This window comes from Meleagris gallopavo, chromosome 8, assembly GCF_905368555.1.
Source record: "Meleagris gallopavo chromosome 8, MGAL_WU_HG_1.1, whole genome shotgun sequence".
NCBI lineage: Eukaryota > Metazoa > Chordata > Aves > Galliformes > Phasianidae > Meleagris > Meleagris gallopavo.
The window spans coordinates 32,140,031-32,162,448 of record NC_139411.1 but is presented as its reverse complement, the minus strand read 5'-3'; the positions used below and the strand labels follow the sequence as shown (position 1 = coordinate 32,162,448).

The 22,418-nt window shown below is 40.3% G+C and overlaps 1 protein-coding gene across 3 annotated transcripts in view; it reads left to right on the top strand.

The window, feature by feature from the left end:
- The window catches only part of C8H10orf90 (chromosome 8 C10orf90 homolog), a 64,069-nt gene that overhangs the window by 19,562 nt on the left and 22,089 nt on the right, over nucleotides 1-22,418 (top strand). For all 3 annotated transcript variants that reach the window (XM_010714841.4, XM_010714842.4, XM_010714845.4), the window contains exons 2-3: nucleotides 11,415-11,503; nucleotides 13,629-14,709. In XM_010714841.4, the coding sequence (XP_010713143.2) occupies nucleotides 11,415-11,503; nucleotides 13,629-14,709 (1,170 nt within the window). The remainder of the gene's footprint in view (nucleotides 1-11,414; nucleotides 11,504-13,628; nucleotides 14,710-22,418) is intronic.

Here is a 22,418-nt window from a genome sequence, read left to right as displayed (position 1 = left end):
TTTTCATGGTAGATCACTGTCACCCCACGAATCGTTCCAACAGCGCATTTATTCATTTTTAAGTGCGTCTTAATTTTTTTTTTTCTTTAAAAGAAGTTCAATATCCTGGAAGCCTGTGATTTGACTTAAGAGTGCTGAGATGTTTAACCTAAATGAGCATGAACCTGAGCATGCTGTTGTCTGCTGCTCCAGGTACCTCTGCAGTGCATTCATGTGTAGTGTTGGTATGTGCTCTAGGGTTGCAATTAACAGAATATATCAAGCAACATGCAATTGCTTGACCTATGTGCAATGTCCTGAATTTGCTTTTTCTTTCTTGTATTTGAACATAGTGTTTTGAGCAATTAAAGCAGGACATGAATCTTATACCGATCTAATGTTGGATTCAATTGGTAGGATTTCAGTAATACTTTGTAATTACTTTGTAAATACTTCAGATGTAAAAATGGGGCTTTTATTCCCAGTTCTCCTGAATAATGCAGCACTCTCTAGAATCAATACCTGTGTATACACATCTGTTTATCATTCTCACTAACCAAATTACATGAATGCATCATGGTGAACAAACCACAACATCTTTAAGCTCCAACAGGAGAATAGATGTCTGTGGCTTAAAACAAATGGTGCTAGTTTGCAACGGTGCTCATGTCCTCCTTGCAGAGCTGCTGTCAGTGTGCTCTCAGCACAAATTCATGCGTGCCCTAGCAAAGGGTAAACTGTTCTCTGTTTTTTCTTCGGACTGAAAAGTCAAATCAAGATGACTTTTTTGATTAGAAATGAAAAAATGTCTAATGCAAACAGCTGAATAATAGCTTAAACCACTCCCTGCCCTATAAAACAACGGAAAGCAGAAGAAGTAACATCAAATAATCCAATAAGGGCATTTACCCTAACCTGTCAGCCCCCAACATTAAGAAATAAAGATTATGTTGTCGTGCTGTCAGAAAGGGAAACAGAGGTGTTTCATGGAGAAGTGAAATCTTTTATTTCTAATATGGTCTGGTTAAAAGTGAAGTGCTTCACTCTCACATCTACCTGCAGTGGTTTTGTAGTGTCTGGACAAAGGGCAGAGAAGGTTGATAGTTGTATTTTCTAAAGGATTCAGATACTAGGTAGAAGGTACCCGTATTAACTGAGTCAACGTGACTGGCAGTGAGTAACCCATGGGCACAGTGTATGTGCAAGTTTCTGTCATGTTAATAGTTGCAACTTACTACAGGAAAATACAGACTCTTCCAAAGGTGGGTTTTTGTTTTTTTGTCGTTTTTTTTTTTCTGTAGTGCTTTCACTTAGGGTTAGACAAGGCAAGGATGGAGAGTCATGCTGCGTGGTGTGATGGTTTCACAGGGAACTAGCACAAAACAGAGCATGGAAGACCTGAAATACAAATGATGTGATGACCACGGCAGTACAGATAGAATCTTAAGTGGAGTCTTATGTCTAACCCAAATTTCCAGACCCCCCAATAGAAAATTCCACCCAAATCTCTCCTTTGCCAGGGTGTATGGGCTTGTAACAGCTCTCTGCCTGAGGATGAATCTCTCCCATTGCACAGAGGTCCTTGCTCTTGGCCTGAGGTAGGGCAACACCTGGTACACAAGAGCCATCCAAACTGAGCATTGCACTGAGCGAAGGGTGTATCCTGCATGGGAGCTCTTAGCATCCCTTTTGCTAAGCTTGAAAATGCTCTTTAATATCCTGTAGCTCGTTCTGCAGCTTCTAGTGGGAGAGTTTAATGGTAGCTAATGTTGGAGAGAATGATAGTGGTGACCAAGAGGTTTCTGAAAGCATATTCAGCACAGTCTGTCTTCTCTAACTGCTGAATGTGAAGAGACTCTTGGGATCAATTCTCATCCCAGAGCACCCGGTGGAAAGACTGCAATTGAGAGGGGCCAGGATTTGGCTGGGGAGCTGCGATGGATGCAGAGTGCTGCGGAATTATGTAATGGCTTATGCGCTGGCTGCAGATCAGAGATTGTTGCTGAACAGAGCAACTGTAGGACAAACAAAGTGGTGATGGTAATCATCCATAACAACTTAATTCTGCCCTTGGTAGATGGTTTCTTCAACGTTTTGTTATACCGGCCTAAGCTGTTCAGTTATTGCTTCAGATCACATTGTTCCAGGTACTCTCTGCAGTAAAATGTAGGTTTCCAATGCTGTGTCTATCATAGGAAGGCAGCTACTCCAGTTCTGCTATGTGACTTTAAACAGGGCAGATGTTGTACGTGATTATGTCTCAGGTGAAGCAGTACTGAGGTCAAACACTTGCAGTATCACTAGGTCAGTCTTCAGCATTTCACTTTATGGTTTTGAAAGCCCTCTCAGATTCCATAATCTTTGCATGAGCTTTCTGTATTGTTGTTGTTTGTTTTTTTGTTTTGTTTTGTTTTTGTTTTGTTTTTGGTTTTTTTTTTAAGAGAATGGAAACAAAAAGATGAAATTGAAAATACAGGCTACCAAGAAAGAAGTGGTTTTGTGAGGAACAGAGTTGATGAAGGCCAAGAGTCAGTACTCCAAGTCTCCCTTTGGTGCTGCTCTCTCCTCCCTGCATCTCCACCGTATCCCACTTTATCTGTCCCCAGTGCTTCCTTGCTGCTCATGGACAGGATTTGTGGTCCCTCTGGCACTGTGGGTGACATCAGTGGCCAGTAGGGATGTTTGTCAGTCAGTTGTGAGTCAAAGGGAGGAGAACCAATGAGCTTCTCTCTGCGGTGGCCTCTTGTTTCTACAAAATCATTTCATCTATTTATTTACTTACTTTTAGATTGAGATAAGTTCTTGACTCTCCTGTTACACTGGTTGAAGCAACCCATGAGATCCAAAGTCTGAGGCTGTACAGATGGAAGGACTGAACATAAATCAAGTTTGTTCTGAAAATCAAGTTAAAACTGGATCCGAGTAGAGAGTACAGTAGAAAAATGTTTTGTTTTGTCAGCTTCATTTATTTTTCTGTTATTTTCAATTTATTCATTGGTAGTAATTATTTAGGATAAAAGACAGGTCTTCTAAAACGTAGGGACAAATTTCATGCAAGCATAATTGTGCCTTGCTATCCAGATATGTATTTATGGATGTAGGTATGTGAATGACTTTATTCATAGGAGTAGCTCCTGGGAGACAACTACTGTGAATATAACTACTCACATTTTGAAATATTTCCCAGATTGGTTTTGCATCAAAAGGTGCTGGGGAGTTCATGTGCGTGTTGTGAATGTAACACCACAGAGCAGGGAAATTGCTGCAAATAAAGTGAAATGCATTTTCTTACCCATCTGTTGTAGATCTGATGTTGCTGAACAGAATAATTTGGTGGAAAAGCTTTTAGTTGTACGCAAACAACAAAAAAAAAAGGCATATACAAACAACCAGGAGTTTTGGGTTGTTGCTAGGCAGCAGGTTATTTCTACTTGGGAAAGCCACTGGGTCTGGCTGGGCTGCTGGGGCTTTGGGTCCGTGGGTGCTGGTGGATCCCAGTCCCACGAGTTCTCATTCAGGTGATGTCTGCCACCAAAAGAGAGCCTGAAAACTCTTAATGTCATTACTTGCCAACTGGCACTTAGGAAACACTAAAAGTTAAGGTTCAATTCTGCACTGTCCATTTTTTTTTAACTGTAAGACTTCCTTTTATAAAAAAAGCAATTACCAATTATCAGTTCTGCTGAACCTAGCAATGCCCTGTTTTCTCTTCCAACCATGTTTCTGTTTGAATCTCTAGAATGATCTGTGTTTCTAAACCTATTGCAGAGGAACTCAAAAAGGGTGATGTTCGTGATCGAACAAAGCACGGCTGCGTGGTTAAAACGCTCTATAAACAAAGATTTGCTTTACTGTCCCCTCAAAAGGTAAATGTAGGTATTATCTCACCAACTGGAAAGTTTTATGTGGTAGAATAATTACCACGTTCAGTTGTGTGAAGCGTGGTTAGATTTAGAGTTGAGGCAAGTCAATGGTGACTGAAAACAGTGGGAGCTGTGTCCTCTTAAATTATGTAAAGTAAAACTATTTGCTTCGTCACTGAGCTACAGCCTTGGAAATCTAATAGTTTAGGCTTTGCGCTTATTTAAATCGTAGCTATTGTGGTTTTCACCCTGTGAGCACTGAATTTTTCTTTTGGTTCTAGCCTACTGCATCCAGTATAATCAAGCAGTTTCTGATGTCTGCAATCACATCAGTTAATGTGAATGACTTTCCAGAAAGAAATAATATCTCAAGTATTATACAAAACTGAATGCTTCTATTATACAAAAGTAACATGAAATGTCTGTATTAAATCTGGCATGACTGGTGCTGCACTGAGTTTAGTTCCATTGTACAAACCTTTCAGTGTCAAATTTGGCTCATGCAAACATCCTGTCTTTTTTTGTTTTTGTTTTGGAAATAGAATTGGAGTAACATAGACGTGTATTGGAATCAATTATCTTGATATCTTGACAAAAGTATCTGTACCAACAGCATCTATCACCACTGTATTAAGAGTATTAACAGGAAAGAAAATCAATAAAGCAAAATCCCCGCAGCAAGGATATATATAAAGTCACAAAATGCATGCATAGCAGATAGTGCACAGGTTTTTTCTTGTCAACTTTACAGTTTCTTATCTTAAAGTTATGCTCTCACAAAAACAGGTGAGATGTAAGAAATATTGAATTACCTCTATCTCCTATTATGCAAAAGCAGCTGTAGGCAAATGCACACGGTTTATAATTGCTACCAGTTCTGAGTAACACTGGTGGAATTTTTATTTAGGAAACTCATTTATGCCATCAAACTTTGCGTGTGTTATGACCTCTACATGAGTACACATAATAATGCTAGAATAACTGCTCATAAACACACTTTTTGGCTACAATATTGCTTTTCCTTTGTTTGCTTATGCATAGTATTTGTTATGTTTACAGTCACTGAAGAATTTTTTGGCTATCTTAAACATTCTTGTGCCTTCACAAATGGACATGGTCACTAAAATATGGATGCCTTGATAAAACACTGGGAAAGAGACTTTTAGAACGGTAGAGGGTCCCTTCTAGTACTTCTTTCTGTATGAAATGTTTTATTACTTATGCCTTATATTGACTTATGCCGAATAATGGTACAACAGATTCTGTGGGAAGACTTTTCTTGGGTGGAGGGAAGCGATCAAACCACAGTTCTGACAACAAACCAAAGTTGTCATCACCCTTACATGTTGCTAGTGCTTTCTCATGGCTCTTACCTCATTTTGGGGATGGAGCACCTTGTACTGGGATCAGACTTGAAAGGATTTCTCGTAGCGTCCTCATCTCTTAAGAGAGTTGGTTGGTTGTTTTGCTTTGCGTAATCCTCTTGGGAAAACTTGTCCAAATTATATAAAGTATCCACTTCCCAGAATCCCAGTGAAACATATGAACAGCACTGCTTTTCTTTTAGCAGTGCAGAGAGAGACCTGTCTACCAGTCATCAGAGCGGGAAGCCATGGAGCTTTTAGGACTTTGCTTCTTACTTAAGCAGCACTGGGGAGCTCAATGACTCACTCCGTACCCAGGTTCTTCCTTATGCTCCCACAGGAATGAATATCTGTGACGTTAATGACATTTCTTCCATTTCTGCAATGAAAGTTCTGAAGAAAAATAATGGAAGAGTATGATTTCGCTATTATGTGATATTATCCTTCATCATCATCCAATCCAATTCTCTGTGCCTTAGATATCCCTCCTCTAATGACTTCTCTTTGAGCTTCCCCATTCTATTCCTACTATATTTTATAAAGATCTCTGAAGAGCTCCAGTAGGGAGCTCCGATGCCAGACCGTGTTATTTAGACTGAAGAAATGGTACCTACGTCAGTTTAAATCTTCATGTGTGCTCCCATTTGAGTCTTTGGCCTGAGTTATGCCCACACAGCTGGGCTTCAGCAGGTCTGGTGAGTTAGTTGCTGCTTCCTGGACCTGAGACTTGTTAGTGTTAAGTTTGAGCTGCCAAGAGAAACCTAGAAATGCTCTTATCCCTGTACAACTGAAAATTAAAACTGCCACTCCCTGCCCCCTCCTTCCTCTACCCCCACCTCCCCAAAAACAACCACAACCAGCAAATATATACAAAACAACCAAAAGATCTTGGTGGAGCAGGCCAAAACAGAAATGAGGAAGTAAAAGAACCTGCTTCGTTAGCTCTGTGTGTGTTTGTGTGATGGATATGCTGGGGGAGATTCCTCACTTTATTAGGTGAAGATAAAGAGTAATAGCAGTGTATAATGAAAACAAGATATTTTTCTCTTATGCATAGGTGTCAAGATATAATTCCTGTGCTCTTTCTAGACCCCTGATGAGCACCTTGCTTCTAATGGCATGGATAATGAGAGATTTACGACTTCTGGCTTTTTGATAGCAGACCAGAACTCATTTGTCCGTTCCGTGGTGGATCCTGTAATCATCTCTGCAGGCAGTCAGCTACAGCTTCAAGGTGTGCAAGCAGGGAAGGATAATTCAGTTAACAAATCTCATGACGCTACTTCTAATAGAAGACAATCCATCCTGACATCTTAAAAAAATATTTCTCTATTTTGTTTACATAATGAATCCTGTTCAAGCCAAAATGATTTCAGGCAGTATTGCTTAGTCTGATTTGAAAACCTTCCCAGCACAGCTACCTTAAAATACTGTTATCTTTGCACAGCTGTATTGAAACACTTTCTTTTGTGGCAATGTACTTGTTTGTATTGGCTTTGGCTTTTTTTACTGCAAGAAAGATTTCAAGAAAAGAGCTGGCAGCTCCTTTCTCTCCCTTTAAATCTCTTGCATTTTGACCCCCATTGTAAGTAGGTGCCTGGTACTTGTAAGAGGAGTGCAGCAAAAATACTGTAACGGGACTGATGTACTCTCCCTCTGCCATTCTCTCTTGATGGGTGAGTACAGCATGGTTTCTAGCTTTGTTTGAGCTTTCAGGGTGGCAACATGTGCTCCTTAAGTATCTTCACTTAGGAAAAAATTGCTGTCTATTCTTACATGAAGGTAGCTGAATGTCAAATCCTGAGGAGATGAAAATCAGGTGTATTTTTATGAGAATACGTGAAGGAAATAAAATCCACGCTATGAGGTCACCTTCCTTTCCATCCATGGCTGTGCTCCATCTTCACTGGGATGCTGCCCTCAGACCATCAACAACACAACACCTCACCTCCTCCTAGGTCTCAGCATCACTTCTGAAGTCTTAGAATAATATCCCTAAAGGATGGCATGACTGTGTCCATGCCAGCACCTTCTGGAGACACATCATGCTCTCCACTTAAAAGCAAGCTCAACATTCTCCAGCAGATCCCCTATAAATCAATTTAATATCAGCAGGGACATAAGTACAATGAGGGATTTTCAACACTTATCCATCTCTACTTTTAGTGCTGTGCCTGTGAGCTGTAGCTTGGCTGTTGGAGATTTATTTTAGAGTTGACATCTCTGTGCAATTTTATGATATTGTTTCTTTATGACACATGAAGAAGACCAGGAGAAGCGGATTTGGTTCTGGTGTTTATTCTGACTTGGCTTTCATCTTAGGCATTTCTATAATGTCTGGATAGTTTTTCTGGATGACTCACTTCAGATTTCAGGAAGTGAATAATGATCTCTTCCAGCCCTTATGGAGAGGGAAAGCAGTGAATCTTTAATGATGACTTTGTTTTCCTCGTGGCTTCCTCAGGTATTTGAATTAAATAAGCCATAGAAAAATTCAAATAAATACAGTGTTTTAAACAGAATGAAGTATAAATGAATGCCTTCAAGCTGGTTTTAACAATATGGTTTATCTGAAGATAACTTAATGTAGCAATAATATGTATCAGAAAAAAAAAAAAGGCTTAAAAATGTTTTAAGTTATGCTGAAGACATTGTATTAACTGTGCTTGGCCCTACAGTCAAGCCATCAATGTCCTTTAGCTCCCAGTTCTGAGGGGGAAATCTGAGTCTTTTTGGGTGACTACTGGACCTGGGAGGAAGCCCAAGACTCCTTGGAGGTCTTTCAGATGATGTGATAAAGATCTAGAAAAACAATCATTTTTCAGTTCTCCCCTTCTTGCACCACTGTGTATGTTCTGCAGAGTTCTTTTATGGCATTTTGAGGGAAGTTCAAGGAGTTCATTTTGAGGTGATGCTGGTGGCACAGATGGGACCTCAGCATGGGTCTTTGAGCAGAGCAGAAGAGATCAGAAGTGCTGACATGAGTTTGAAATTTGTCAGCATATGAATAGTAAATGAATAAAATATGCGACTTTCATGACAAAAACCAGAGAGGAGGCCAGGACCAGCGCTCTAAAGTGATCCCAGCCCTTTGTGGTGTCACTCTAGCTGTCACCAAAGGCCAGGATTTCCAGCAAGGACCCGAAACAGTGGCAAAATGGTGTTATCTGTTGCTTGTTTTCATGTATGTCTTGAACTTTGTGCAAAATCTTTTTTGGCTGCAGACCAGAATGTCCTGTGTGTGCTAAATAATCACAGTGCACTATTTTTCACCGGCACCCTCACCTTTGCAATTTATCTGCAAGCTGAGCTCTGACTACATATTTTCTGAATCATTATCTGAGCTGGCTGCCAGTTGGCCTGAGGCAGACATCCAGGCACTCGAGACTGGGAGAATTGGTTCCAGCTGCACTCTGTAATTAGGAAAACCCTGGTCTGTAGCCGGATGTCCAGATGCCTTGCCAAGGAGCATATCATTAGGTTCAACAAAGAGTACTGGGGGCAGGGGACTGAAAACAGCGAGGGTGCAATAGGACAAAGTTTATATACCAGTGTTTGCTTCTTCGTTCCTAATCACGTCTCTCGTTTGTAAGCTGGAGAGGTGGGTCGCAGTGGGAAGGGGAGGTTAAGCAAATCCTCAGGATTTCAGCTCAGAAATAAGTTTCTCGTGCTCCCCACAGAGATGGAAAGTATTTGAAATGCTGTTTCTTTTATGCTTTTGCATCAAGGAAAGACTGAACTTTGCGTTCTTTGTGCAACAAGAGTTACAGTGCAATATGTTTTGTCAGCAACAAGGATTTCCATGAACATTCTGCTTGGGACACATCTCAGCTAAACCTCTGTGCTCCCCAAAGAGTTGTCATTACAAACATAGATTCAAGCTCTTTTGTAAGAGTTGTTTTTTTGTTGTTTTGTTTTGATGATGTTAGTTAACAGACGTAAAGCTTCTAAGATTATACTTAATATTGGACCTTTTGCCACCACTACCATTTATTTAGTCTCTTTCAGCAATCAGATTGAGTGACTCACCAAAAATCTGAGAATTTTGAAGGAACAGAATATCTGTAGTAATATGAGAATGTTATTGCACAGCATAGGGTACGAAAGGCAATGTGAAACTCTCCTCTGGATGATTTAGCAAAGAAAATAGATATTTCCTCCACATCTCCAGAAACACCTACTTTTTTTAAAGTTAAGCAAGAATTCACTAATATATTTCAAAATGTCTCTGTGAAATTGGAAGGTCTTAGCTACAGATTATCACAGGAGTTTACTTTGTTAAGAATAATTTACAGATTATACGTAATAAACTGTGTGGACTTTGATGACTTGTTCTTGTTGGACCCTGTAGAATTCAGTAATTTCTCTTGTGCTGAAAATACATTTGAATGAACTTCATGAAAGACCATCTGGCAAAACATGGCTTTCTGGTTCTGATTTATCTCCAGCCAGCCTTTTTGAGTTCTTTGCACACTAGTTGACATTCGCAAGTTGATATTCTCCTGTTGTAGCTCCTCAGCTCCATTTGAGATAACTGTGGTTTTCTTACCATAAAGTATTTGAGGAAAATGGTTGATAGCAAAGTTTTTGCTTTAATTACATCTGCTTTGTTTCTGAAACCTCTAAATTCCTTGATGTCTTGCCTTAACTCAATCCAACAATTTCTTCCTTACCCTTCTCTGCAAGTTATTTCCTATTTAGTTGTTTAAAGGTCGACATTATGAATGTATCCTCATTTATTCACCTGAGTGCTAATATGCTGGCTATTCTCTTTCCATAGAGCCCACCTTGCAGTTACCATCTCTGCTGCAGCACATCCTTTTCACCATGCATCTCAACCATGAGGAGCAGGCTCTGATGGTATCTCTCTCATGTGCTTTGCCAGCAGTTACTGTGATCATGTTCACTGCATTTTCATCCATTTAAAGTGTCCTTGTAAAAGTAAATAGAAGTGCAGTGAGCCCTCCGCTCCAGCTACTTTCTGGATTCTTTTTTTTTCCCCTTTCTGTGGCCAATGAGTCCAGATGTTGTTTCTGTTCCTCAGGGCTTTCTGTGGCTCAAGGAGAAGGGCAAACTTTTTTTTTTTTTTTTTTTCCTACCAGCTATGTCTATATACAGTGGCATTGATGTTTTGGAGCTGTATCAGTGAATTACTCCTTTAGTAAAGGAGAAAGTTTATCAGTCAACCTGTTCTGGGATTGCTGTCCAGTGGTGAGGCTTTGGAACAGACCTGACACTTTCCCCTGTTTCGTTTCTACTCTTTAGCTGTCCCCACAGTCATGCCTGAAGCCTGTCACGATGGGTGCACAATAATGGACAATTTTTTTTAAAGGGGAGCTTACTTACATTTCTTTGCTATTGTATTGCTGCACATAAACTGATTTTCTGCTCATTATAAAGCCAACAACTTCTATAGCAGGCAGTCTAAGTTGAAGGAGGAAAAAATCTTATGGTGGTACGGCTTGATTTGAAGAAACAGCCAGTAATGTCACAAAATTTCAGTTCAAATAGAGAATTTTTGGAAATTAACCTCAGATGTTTATTACCATATGGAAGTAATGTAATTTCTATTTAATGACTGACGGCCAATAAAATGCACCATTGCAGTCTCCCAGGTTCTGTGTTACACAGTAATTAATTTTTGTAAAAAGGATAAAAAGAAGTACTGATCACAAGCTTAGAGGTTGATATCATCGGTAGGATATCATCACTGAACTGGAAGTGGCATAATGGTATTTGTGAGTATTATTCAAAATTACTGCAGTTCTTTAAGTATTAAGACAACTTAGCCCAGAATAGAGGAGTCTTATAGCATCCAGCCCATTAACGTGCTTGGTTGTGCTCTCAGGTTCTGCAGATCAGGCAGAAGGGAAGCTTGTTGAAGCCAATTCCCATCTCCCCTACTTATCCCACACACATGCCTTGCATACAGGTGAACCAGTGGCTGAGAGATACAAGCTGTGCTCGGACCTATACAAGTTGTGCAGCTGTCCCCAAACGTGTCTCTGCAAAGCATCCTGGCAGTGCCCAAACTCCTCTCCTGAGAATGGGGGAAACGTGATCCTTTCTATAACCAGCTCCCAGGGCAGGCAGATCACTTACCAGAACACTCTCCCTCCTGCTTGCACTCTGCTTAAAGCCACACTTTATCATCCATCTCCTCCAGGACGCTGGTGATAACATTTCTTTTCCTGTGTTTGTTTCCTAGGAGCAGCATGGAAGCAGTGGGGCAGTAACAGGACATGCACAGGCCAACAGCAGGAGAGTGCTGTGGAGAGAAAACCAAGCTTTGCAGAGGTAGGATGAATAAATAGTAGGTAGAAAAGAGTCAGCAGAAGGCGTTTAGATTTAAAAACAGATGCTGAATGCTGAACAGTGTGTTTAGGCTTGATTTTGTTTCCCTGTGCTCAGCTTACATAGCCAAAAAGCCAAATGAAATGATGGCTAAAGAGGCAGTGAGTCAGTGTGCTGTTGTTGAGGAAAAAAACCCATGTTTTGTTGGGAAAAAAAGTAATTAAAGACCTCCCAGGGGTTTAAATCAAGTAGTATCCCAATTACCAGTACGCTGTCTCAGATGTTCCCAGGATAATGCCTGAGGTTTTCTGTTCACCACAATTACTTGGTGTAAGTGCATGCTTTCTCCACAAGATGCAGTGAGGCTTGAAAACTCCCAAAGAACACAGAATCGGTTGATCAAACCTTAAAGATTCACTTCTCTGCCAGAGGTTGAGAGAAGGGAAGAGTATGTTTACTCAAGCAGCAAAAGAAGTGAATTACCTAAAATTTGTATCTGAAGCTAATAGAGATAAGTTTTGACGTGTTTTTGGACTCTTGCATGAAGTTTCCATCTGTACAGCCCTCAACAGAATAAATAAATGTCATATCAGCTGCTACAGCAAGTGATGCCTCCACAAAATAAAGTGTATCAAGGAACCTTCTTCAGAGCTCATAAAAATCTCAGGGAAGTTGAGTTTTAGAAGTCACACAAAGGTCTTAAACCTATAGGTAGAAGTAAATGCAGTGCAGAAAATGTAAGGCAAATGTTTTTACAAAGAAGGAAGAAAATGCTTTCCCTGGGGCTGTGAAATTATTGAATTGTCAAAACCACAGGCAGCTGGTTTAAAGAGTAGATAAAATTTACCTGACGTTTCACCTTGTTAATAAACTCTTGATCCAACTCTACTTATTTGGGTTCCCAAAACAGCCTTCCCAAGAGCTACAGAAGGAGCTGTTATTCTGTGTTATTTCCATGCACAAGGGATGGGAGCTATCATCAGCTACGGTTTTTCCCTTGGGCTTCGGACCAGGGTGAAATACTGGTTAAGCACTGGCATTGATTAGCAGATGATATGGATGCCCAGAACTGACTGAGATGAATGCACAATAAGCAGGAACAGTACAGGCTAGCAAATGGGACCTAAACTCTAAATCAAATTGAATGAACTTTCATTACAGAGCAAATCCTCAGATTTTGCATGACGATTCATTGGGCTTTTTATCTGTTAGGATTGCAAAATCTAGGAACCCGGGGCAGAAGCAATCTAATCAGCCAATTTAGAGCAGCAAAGAGATGCCTTATTGCATATCACCTGTGTGATGAGCTTTGTGGATGATAATAGCTGGAGATTTTAAACTCGGGTTTACTCCCTGTTAAATAGCTTTAACGTAAAAGCACTACTTTTATCCCATCAGATGAAGCAGCATATGGTCTGTCAAGATGTTTACTGCCATGCTCAGAAATGTGAATGTGGGCCACAGTCAGTCCAACGTGGACAATGTGGTTTTGCATTCGATGAGCAAGAAGGAACTGATGAATTAAAATTGTGCTTGTAGCACTTGTAGGAAATAATATCACCTTAATCAGAGGGAACGTGGGGAAGTTTTTCCTTCCTTTTTTACCTGTCAGGTCATAAAGCATCAATGACAGATGCCCAAGCGCTCTCTACAGCACGTGATGGCACATGTGAACCTTCAGGCTAATGATCTGTAACTCACTTGAATGCATTTAAAACCCTAGCAGGCCATAATGAAAGAGCAGACTTCAAAATTGTCAGTGCCTTCAATGTGTCAATTTTTAAAAAACATAGCAGCCCCAAATCCCAATTGCAGCAATGGCTGAAATACTGCAATTAATAGTATAATTACTATAGTATATAGTAGTATATAGTATGTAGTATAGGATACACATTTTTAATTCAAATATATTTTTAGGCTGGATAAAATATTTACTGGAGCCTCCCTGGCAATTCAGAGCTGACTTTAAGAATGTGTGCTTTAAGATGGGGGGAAGGGGGAAGGGGGAAGTAGTATAAATAGAAATTTAACAAGAGATGTTGAACAAAACTGTCTTGTGTGATAGATGAAAAATAGTTACGTATGTTATGATAGAATATGTTGATAATTTGAATCTTTTCATTTTCAGGAATCTCTGTCATCAACAAATAGAAAATTGATTTCACCAATAGTCATTTCACAGATGATTGATGAGACTAAACTGAAAGAAAATCGGTCTGCTTTGCTGATGCAGGCTGTGACCCCCCAGCCCAGCGCTTGCCACACAAAGCAATCTTTGGCTAATGATGGTTCAGTAAACATTACCAGCACGTTTGCTGTACTTGCCAGCCGATTAGAAATTCAGTCATCTTTAGATGATACCACCTCTCCATCAGGCTGTCCCATCGCAGATGGAAAACAGTGTCAAAAGCAGAAGGGTTTTGCCTCCATAACTATTACAGCCCGGCGTGTCACTGCGGGCTCCAGTGATCCAACCTGGGGACCCAGGGCTGTGCCAGAGCCCCATGCTGCGACCCCCACCTTGAGTGAGATCCCTGCTGCCCTCCGCCACCGACTTTCACCTGACCAAGCAAACCCCCAAGTCACTCCATCACGGGTTTCTGATTGTTGCTCAAAATTAAGTAGAGAGCTGCGTGAGAGGTTTTTCAGCCTCAGAAACAGGGAGAATGGTGTGGGTCTTCAAAGCAGTGATGGGAGAGAGAAAGTACCGCCTTCATTCACCTCATCTGTCCGCTTTCAGGTTTCTCAGCAGTGTCCAAATCCCATCTATTACATAGACAAGTCACTCAACGTGTGCCTTGACCGACCTCGAATTAAATGCCAAAGAATTTATAGATCAGCGTTGTCCTTCAATATAAATTGTAGTTCGTCTAGATTAACAGCAGATGGAGTAGATGGTATAGGTAATGGAGAGTCAATAGAGAAGATGCTTCAGATAAAGCTCCTGAGAGAAAACAAGACTCCACGCAGAACAAACAGGAGTGCACATTTAACAGAACGTAATGTAATTAATAAACAGACAGCAAATGAAGGCTATTTGGTTACTAAGTGCCCTTTGACAAGAGTCTGTGCCTCTGAACTTCCAGCATCTGGGCGTGCACCCAAAGGACCTAACAGCACAACAACAACAAAGCAAGATGATGATAAGCAGTCTGGCAGCTATCGCACTACATTTTCTCTCCATCTTTCTAATTCAAGTGGCAAGGCAGGTAAGTCATTTCCATAAGCCTCAGTCTGGTGGAGCAGCGATTCAGGCTGGAACAGACCCACCACAATGATTTTACGTGAACAGATAACAGTAATCTTTGCTTCTGCAAAGGCATGCTTAGTCAGAACACAACACAGACGTGCACAATTCCAGGACTACTGTTAATATATCTGCCATGCTAGTGATGCATGCTGCTCACCAGGTGACAGAGAAAACTTTGCCTGTGTTCATAACCTCTATTTTAACCTTTTGTAAGTGTAAATTTTTTTTTTTGCTCTCAGCAACAAGCAAGTGTTTAGCTCAAAAAATAATTCTTTCTTTGCAGAAGGGCTGAATTTCATGAGGTGAAATTAAGAATGAGATGGCTCCACTGGGCTTGGTTTTGTGCTCCTTACAACTGAAAATGATCAGATTTATTATTTAGAAAGGCCACAGTAATAAACCTTGGCCTCTATAAGCAAAGTGAATGTTTTGCAAAGCTTTAGCACATTTGTTCCAAATATCTCCAAGCGTTTTGCAAACTCAGTATTTTCTTCACAACATTGCTCTCGGGAAAGTGGCCGTGGGGATTGCTCTGTGCCCAGAATGGTGTAGCTTCCACTGCACTGAGCTGCAGCAGCTATGTAACAGTGCAGTTGAATAACCACAGCTGAGTTTATTGACTCACCAGGAAGGCAGCGTGGATGGGAAGAATGTCAATGAGAGAGTCTGGTTATTGCCAAATGTGCTAAGTTAGAACTTACCTCCCTTATATCCTGTGACCTTGGGCTATGTTTAATTGCAATTACCTTGTACTTATACGTTCCTTTTTGATTTAAGGACACGTGTATGACATAAGCTGTTTCCTAAGCTTGTATCTTCATCTTCCCAGTTTATAATTGGGAAAAAAAAAAAAAAAAAAAAGAGAAAGATGAGGAAGTGCGTGCTCTCTGATGCAAAGGCACAAAACATGTTCTGCTCCATCCCTCTGCACCTTGCTGTTATTTCTGCACTCGCTGCTCTTGCAGCTATCAAGGCACAAATGGTGAGAAGGCACTGCTTTATTCAGTCCCACTTTACCACTAAGAAAACTATCAGCAGGGCCAGGGTCTTCCACAGAGATACTTCATTGTGTAGTAGCCTAATTCAAAATAACAATGCCTTCCTGAGATTTTTCATAGGCAGTGCTATGTATTCAGGGCTTAACTCAGTGGCATCCGAGGACTCTGTGTTACGTCACAAAAAACAAGGGTTAGAATAGTATTGAGATTTCACATGGGCTTGGCAATGCAGGGGTGGCCGTGAAAGGATGACTTTTACTAGAAGTAATTAGAAAGTGAAATAGGAGATTGCTCATGGTTCCCCAGTTCTACTGGAAAAAGGAAGTAAGTGAGGTAACTGGCTGAGAAATATTGCTTTTTTTAATAGCAACTTCCACCATTTGTATGCATAAGAATACAGGTGTTAATAAACATGGGAAGTGTTACCTTTTTAACTGCTTCCACCATTTGTGTAAGCAATAATGTAGAATGTAAAGATATATATTTCTCTTGATCAGACCTCTTGTAATGTATAAGAAGGTGTTTATCTGCTTACTACAACTTTCCTGTGTGAAATGTCATAAAAAGCCAGTATAATGCTAAAAAACAGCAGTCTTTCTCACCAAGATCCCAAAAGTAATAAGCTCTTGCATAGCTGTCAGCCATTAAATGTGACATATCATAAGAAACCCAGTTAAATTCACAAGGCATCCACATTGCTCATTAAAATGAAAGGCAACTGGTATGAGTTTAACCTGAGAGAAAATGAAAAACAAAGTTTGCCACAGTTGCAAAATCTACGAAGTGAGGGACAGAAGGGATCTATTGGATCCAGTGTTCCATTCTAGTGCAAATCTGGTGCAGTCCTACAGCCTGTCGCGTTTGCTTGATTGTTGGCTTTTTTTTCCTGGACTAGTTTTAAGTATTGAGAGAAACAAAAGATATAATGGGGCCCTTGCCTTCCTGTTCTGTGCTGGCGAACTTCATATTCAGCTTAAAACTGCAGGAGCTGTATTGCATGATGATGCTTTGTGACTGCAGTGAAGTAACTACCCCATCAGCAAAGTCCTTTATACCACTACAGATTCCCAACTCTTTCTATACGTTTTTCCTCCACTATTTACTAGCTCATATCTATTTGTATTAAGGTCTGCTGTATGTTTATGCAATTAAATATCTGTGAAATGAAATGCTTAAGAAGAAAGAAAATTGGAAGAGGCAACAAACAACTTTTGACACCATGTTAATACTTTAATGTCATTATCTCGTGGATGAAGGGACTGCAGAGAGCTCTTTGTCATATTTCTGGTGACCCAGAAAGTTTGAGTTTATATTAGTTTGCAGCTGTAGGCAACAGATTCCTGCCAGCAGAAATAATAGTGGTAATAATATCACCATGGCCAAAGAATGGAACAGTTACGTTCAAGGCTAAACTTTTCTATATGAAGTCTGTAAATGTAGTTTTAAGAATATATAGGCTGTGTTGCCAGTACCTGTGGAGGGATGGGTACCCACATAATTCTGTTTTCCAGGGCCCAGCTACGCTCTTTCCTATGGAGCCAGTTGAGTCATGGCCTCTTTACTGTGCCTTTTCTTAATTTTTTACGTGACTTCACTAAAGCAACGGTGACTCTTATGGTATTACTCATACCATTTCATGTTCTAATCCAAGCATTCTGGACTTGGCTTTATACAGCTCCGAATAACCTAATCCAAGGCCATACTTTCAGTAGGAGATTGAGGCAAATAATCTCCAGAGGTATCTATTTCCACAGTTTGCCACATATGAAAAGGATATTTTAGGCATATTAAGAAATGTAAATCTTGGGCTTTGCTCATAGATGGTAGTTATGCTTGGAAATCCAAAAGTCCTGGTCTCAGTTAACATTCAAAGCCATGTCTCATGCTATGTCATCCCAAGGACTGATTATGGCCTTGTGATTTCACCACTATGGATTGTATCTTCTACTGGCTCCGCTGCTTTGGATACTTTGCTCCTGGCAAGAAATTGGACTTTAAGTGCTGGAAAATCCATATTTTGTGTGAAGTCAGTCTTCAGATGTGGAAAGACATGCAGTCATAAGATGTGACTGCATTCACTTTTAGCGAGGGGTCAAGATCTAAATCTTTTGGGCAGCTTAAGGGACGTGTACGTACTAATGTGAAATGTCCCCACTAACAGCCACCTCAGAGAGATACAGCTGAGCATAAGCCTTGGCCAGGCTCTGTGAGGTCCATGTCCCAGGCAGTCGATGTGGATCTCCCTGCCTTCGGTCACAGCTTTTAACAAGCTGTCAGAACTTGCTAACGCTGCTTTTAGGTCATTGTGGCAATTTCCTTTACTGTCTGCAGATGATGTCTCATAAATACAAGGTTAGTTAAAAATGAAAAGATTAGTCTTGTTTCTGTGAAAGACATGAACGTTTTTAATCTTAATTTCTTACCCATCCTTCATGAAGAACGTGCTCCACGTGAGTATCTACTTTTCTATTCGTCTTTTACAGTATAGTAGCTACTTGATGCTAGGCTGAATTATTAAAAGGGGGCAAAGAGAAGGAAAAAGAACACATTTAAATACATTTTGACCTCTTGATTAGACAAAATCGTCATTTACTATGTGAGATTATAAAATCCAACATCCAAATTTATCTGTTTAAGCTTAGATCAAACATCTTGATGACTAAGCACCTTTGCAAACCTTAGCTTTTGAAATGATTTCTGCTAGCACTTCAACTCTTATAATGTCTGCACCTGCGTTTTTTTCCTTCTTTCGGCATGCCCAAAGCTGCTGTGCAGAGTTATGAAGGAAGAATATCTGTGCTGGAGATAAATTTAAATCCAGTAGAGTCGATATGTGCTGCACTGGCTGTCACACCCTATGCCGAGATGTCAAAAACATGGAGAATACAGCACTCATCGGTATGGAAGTTACCCCAAAGTAGGGAAATGAGGATTATGATGTGCTCGTGAGTCACTGTTTGGAGGTGAATGTGATGCAATGGGGTGTTATGACAGCAGCACTAAGTGCTGGGCACGGAGGGGTCTCACAGGAGCTAACCTTAACAGGGGTCTCACAGGAGCTGCACTACCAGCATCAGTTCTTCTGCTGAATTTGGAAATAGAGTAGTGGTGACAGATAGCACTCAAGATGGAGAAAGTGCATTTAAATCAGTGAACGAGACAGAAGTGAGAGCTACTATTGTATTGTATTGTAGTTGTTTTATTTTTTCATCATCAAACCGACCAAGAGGTGACTTGAAAGCATAATTTACTTAATTAAAGCAATACAAGACAAAGGATGAGTAAACTGAGATGGGATCTGGCATTCTGCATTGTTTAAGGGCCCAGATGGTTATAAAGTTGTCTTTCCTTCTTAAGTAGGAGTTTTATTAACTATTACTGAAGCCAGCAGCATGTATGCCAAGGAGGAAGTAACTAAATTTTAATTAGTTTCAAGAGCTTCTTTAAACTTTTTGTATTGTGTCCATGTCTATGTGTGTGTACATATATATGCATGTACATATGCATGTACATATATACTTGTATTGGAGTAAAATCAGAACAGTGCGTACTGTGGGATTTCAACATGATACTGCCTGCAAAATAATGTTTTAGTTTGAAAAATACACTGAAATCCTCTGGTATTCGAGACATTTGAATATTGGGAAAATATTTGGAGGTCACCATTAAACTAACGTTCACTCACAGTAATGAGAATGGGCTAATGTAAGCAGCCTTAAAACTAAAGACTATTAGAAGTATTTACTTTCAATTATTAATTGAAATGCTGTAATGAATGAATTCAGCCTACCTAGTGTTCTCACCTGATCTTCTGTTTATAGGCAAGTTAACATACAATAGCCTAGAATATGAGATTAGTATGTATGCATGTATATATGTATTATATATATATATAAAACAAGATATAATTAGATGAAAGCTGTTCCATACAATGTGGAATTTATTGTATAGAAACTTGAGGAGCTACACAGATGATGCTAATTAATTCTTCAGCCTGAGAATATGCTCAGCAGTAGTGACGGTAAGGACAGGAGAAATGTGAAATATGGCACAGCAGATTTTACTTTGGCACACACCTGCTAAACACGAGGAGTCCGATTTTTGGCTGATGTCAACCAATAGAAAAAGTTGCCTTGAGAGGAGCTACGCTCCCCCCCTAGCCAGGGATATTACTGACTTGGCATTATGGACACAGCAGCTGGTGCTGACTTGTTAAGAACAAAGGACCACATGCCAAAAAGCCCATTAGAAGAGGCTCCTTTGATGTTTCGCTTCATCTGGTATACATTTAAAACGGTGGAGGTTGTCAATTTTCTTTAGTCTAGACGTTCTGTGTCATTGGATCTGTGTCGCACTGCAATGTGACCTTAGCATACTGTATCAGATGCTGAGAAATTGAGGACTCGGTCAGTTCCGTGAGGAATTGGCAGTCCTCAGTTATCTGAGAGTGTAGAAGGTGCATTGAGCCTTGTATGCAGCCCCCAACCTGTGTAATGGGCAAATAGCAGCTGCCCCTTCTCACCTTAGAGATTCTTTATTCATGTTTAGTACTAATTATAGTACCTGAGTGTACACCCCTATATTCGTCTTCAGTCCTTGTTTCAAGCATCAGTTGCCCCTTCATCTGGTGTGACAAAAGAAGGGATGATGAGGCTTGTTGAGTCTGGGAGGAAAAACAGTGGAACAGTAGGTGGGTATTCCTTCTTGCTCTGCTATTTAGAGTAACTCAAGTATTCAGAGGAGTGGTGGGCCTTCTGCCCCGCTGCATGGAAATGTAGCTGATGTTGGAGACATGGACCCTCGATGCAAGCAAGAGGGCAAGATGAGGCTCAGAGCTGTGTAAGCCCAAGCTGCCCCAGGCTTGCTTTCAGTGCCAGGACTGACACTTCAGTGGTGGTTCATTAGACATCACAGTGACCCTGGCTATAATTAGAATGCTCACAGTTTTCTACGGAGCAAATTATTCTTTAGTTTTGTTTTTTTTCTCTGTGGTTTTATTCAACATGTAGCCATTGTCTTTTGAGAATAGTTCTTTTTTGTTCTTGTGGCACTTATTTTATTGTGGTTTCTCCACCCTGCTTGTTTGAATGCATGAGCATAAGATAATTTGACAGGAGTTGAAGGAGCTGCCCACCTTCAGGAAGCATGTCTTTTGCTGATTAAAGGCTCAGTTTTATATTATGGGGGGTATCAGTCAACCTATTGGACAGAAATGACATCATTTCCCTTGAAAACAGAAGGACATTTGCCCTATTAATGATATTATGAACAGAATTTCCAGAGATGAAGATGATAAATTAACATCATTTTCCCAAAGGCAATCACACTGTTTGCTGATAACCCAAATTAAAGTTAAGCTCTCCTCGTTTTGGTACATGAAAGTTAAAGATTTGATTTTTCCCCACTGTTCTGGGTAGACAGGAAGGAATCATTTCTGTCTTTGAACTGTCACAGTTGGTAAAAGCATGAGACAATTTGAAGTGAAAGAATTTAGAGTGGGCAAGTCCCTTGTCAGTGCTCAGGACAGCCAACGGAGGTCTGGATACTAAAAGCATTAAAAATAATAATTTATTTTTGAAATGAGGTAGGCTACATGGATTCAGTGACTGCATTACACCACTGGAGTAAAGGACCTAATTTTTCCCCCTCTTCACGCTTGTTTTAAAGTAGGTGCAGCTCTTCTGCAGTCTGCAAAATGAATGCTTGGCTCAGACTGGCTGTGGTAAATTATCAGAAAGAGCTGAACAACTAGGTGTCTTTGACATGATGAGAATACCAAGTGGTTGATACATTTCTCACCCTGCAAATCACCATTTAAACGTTGTGAATCAGCCTGAATATATTTCTTTAAAGTGACAGTGCAACAGATTACTTTTGGAGTCACTACAATGCAGTCAATACGATCACATGATAGCTTCTAAGATGACATCCTTGAAATCCAAATGTGGATGTCTACCTCTGAGAATTTCTTGTATGGGTTTTACAGAGAATGTCTCATAAGTACAGCAGCAAATTTTGAAGTGTTTTCAATAAGTGGCTCCCCTGATTATTAACAGTGTGAACAGAGATCCTCTCCATCTAAGGACCGGTTGTCTGGAAGTGTTTAGTGTAGCATGGCCAAAAAGACATGACAAGAATAATGATGATTCATTGCATGAGGGTAAAATCTAAGATTGATTTTCTTCAATGAGAAAATAATTATCAGGTTCTTGACTAACCTCCAAATTATGAGTGATTTAATGAAAAGGGAACATTTTTCTTTTAATCCTGTCCCAAGCACATAGGAAGTAAAGGGGAAAAATCTTAACAAAGTGTACAAGCACTTTGTTCTCAGCCAGCTGGGTATTGGTAACGCACTGGTGCAACGGTTGAATAAAAAAATGTGGGTGGATTATTTCCTGGCCACTAAAATATTCTGCAGCAATCGCACACTCTCATGATTCAGAGTGTAAGATGATCTCCTGCAGGTGCCAGGCAGGAACGTTTCCTTTTGGCTGCTGTAGTCATTACAAATTACGCTCTTGTTCCACCAAGCTTCTCCATGCGCCGTAGGAATCGGTGCGTCACATCCTGTCCTAAGCACCACATTGCTGTGTATTAGCTCTGCATTTAAAGTGACGTCCCCTTACTTAATGCTGAGAGTTGGTGGAGTATTTGTAAAGCGTTTTCA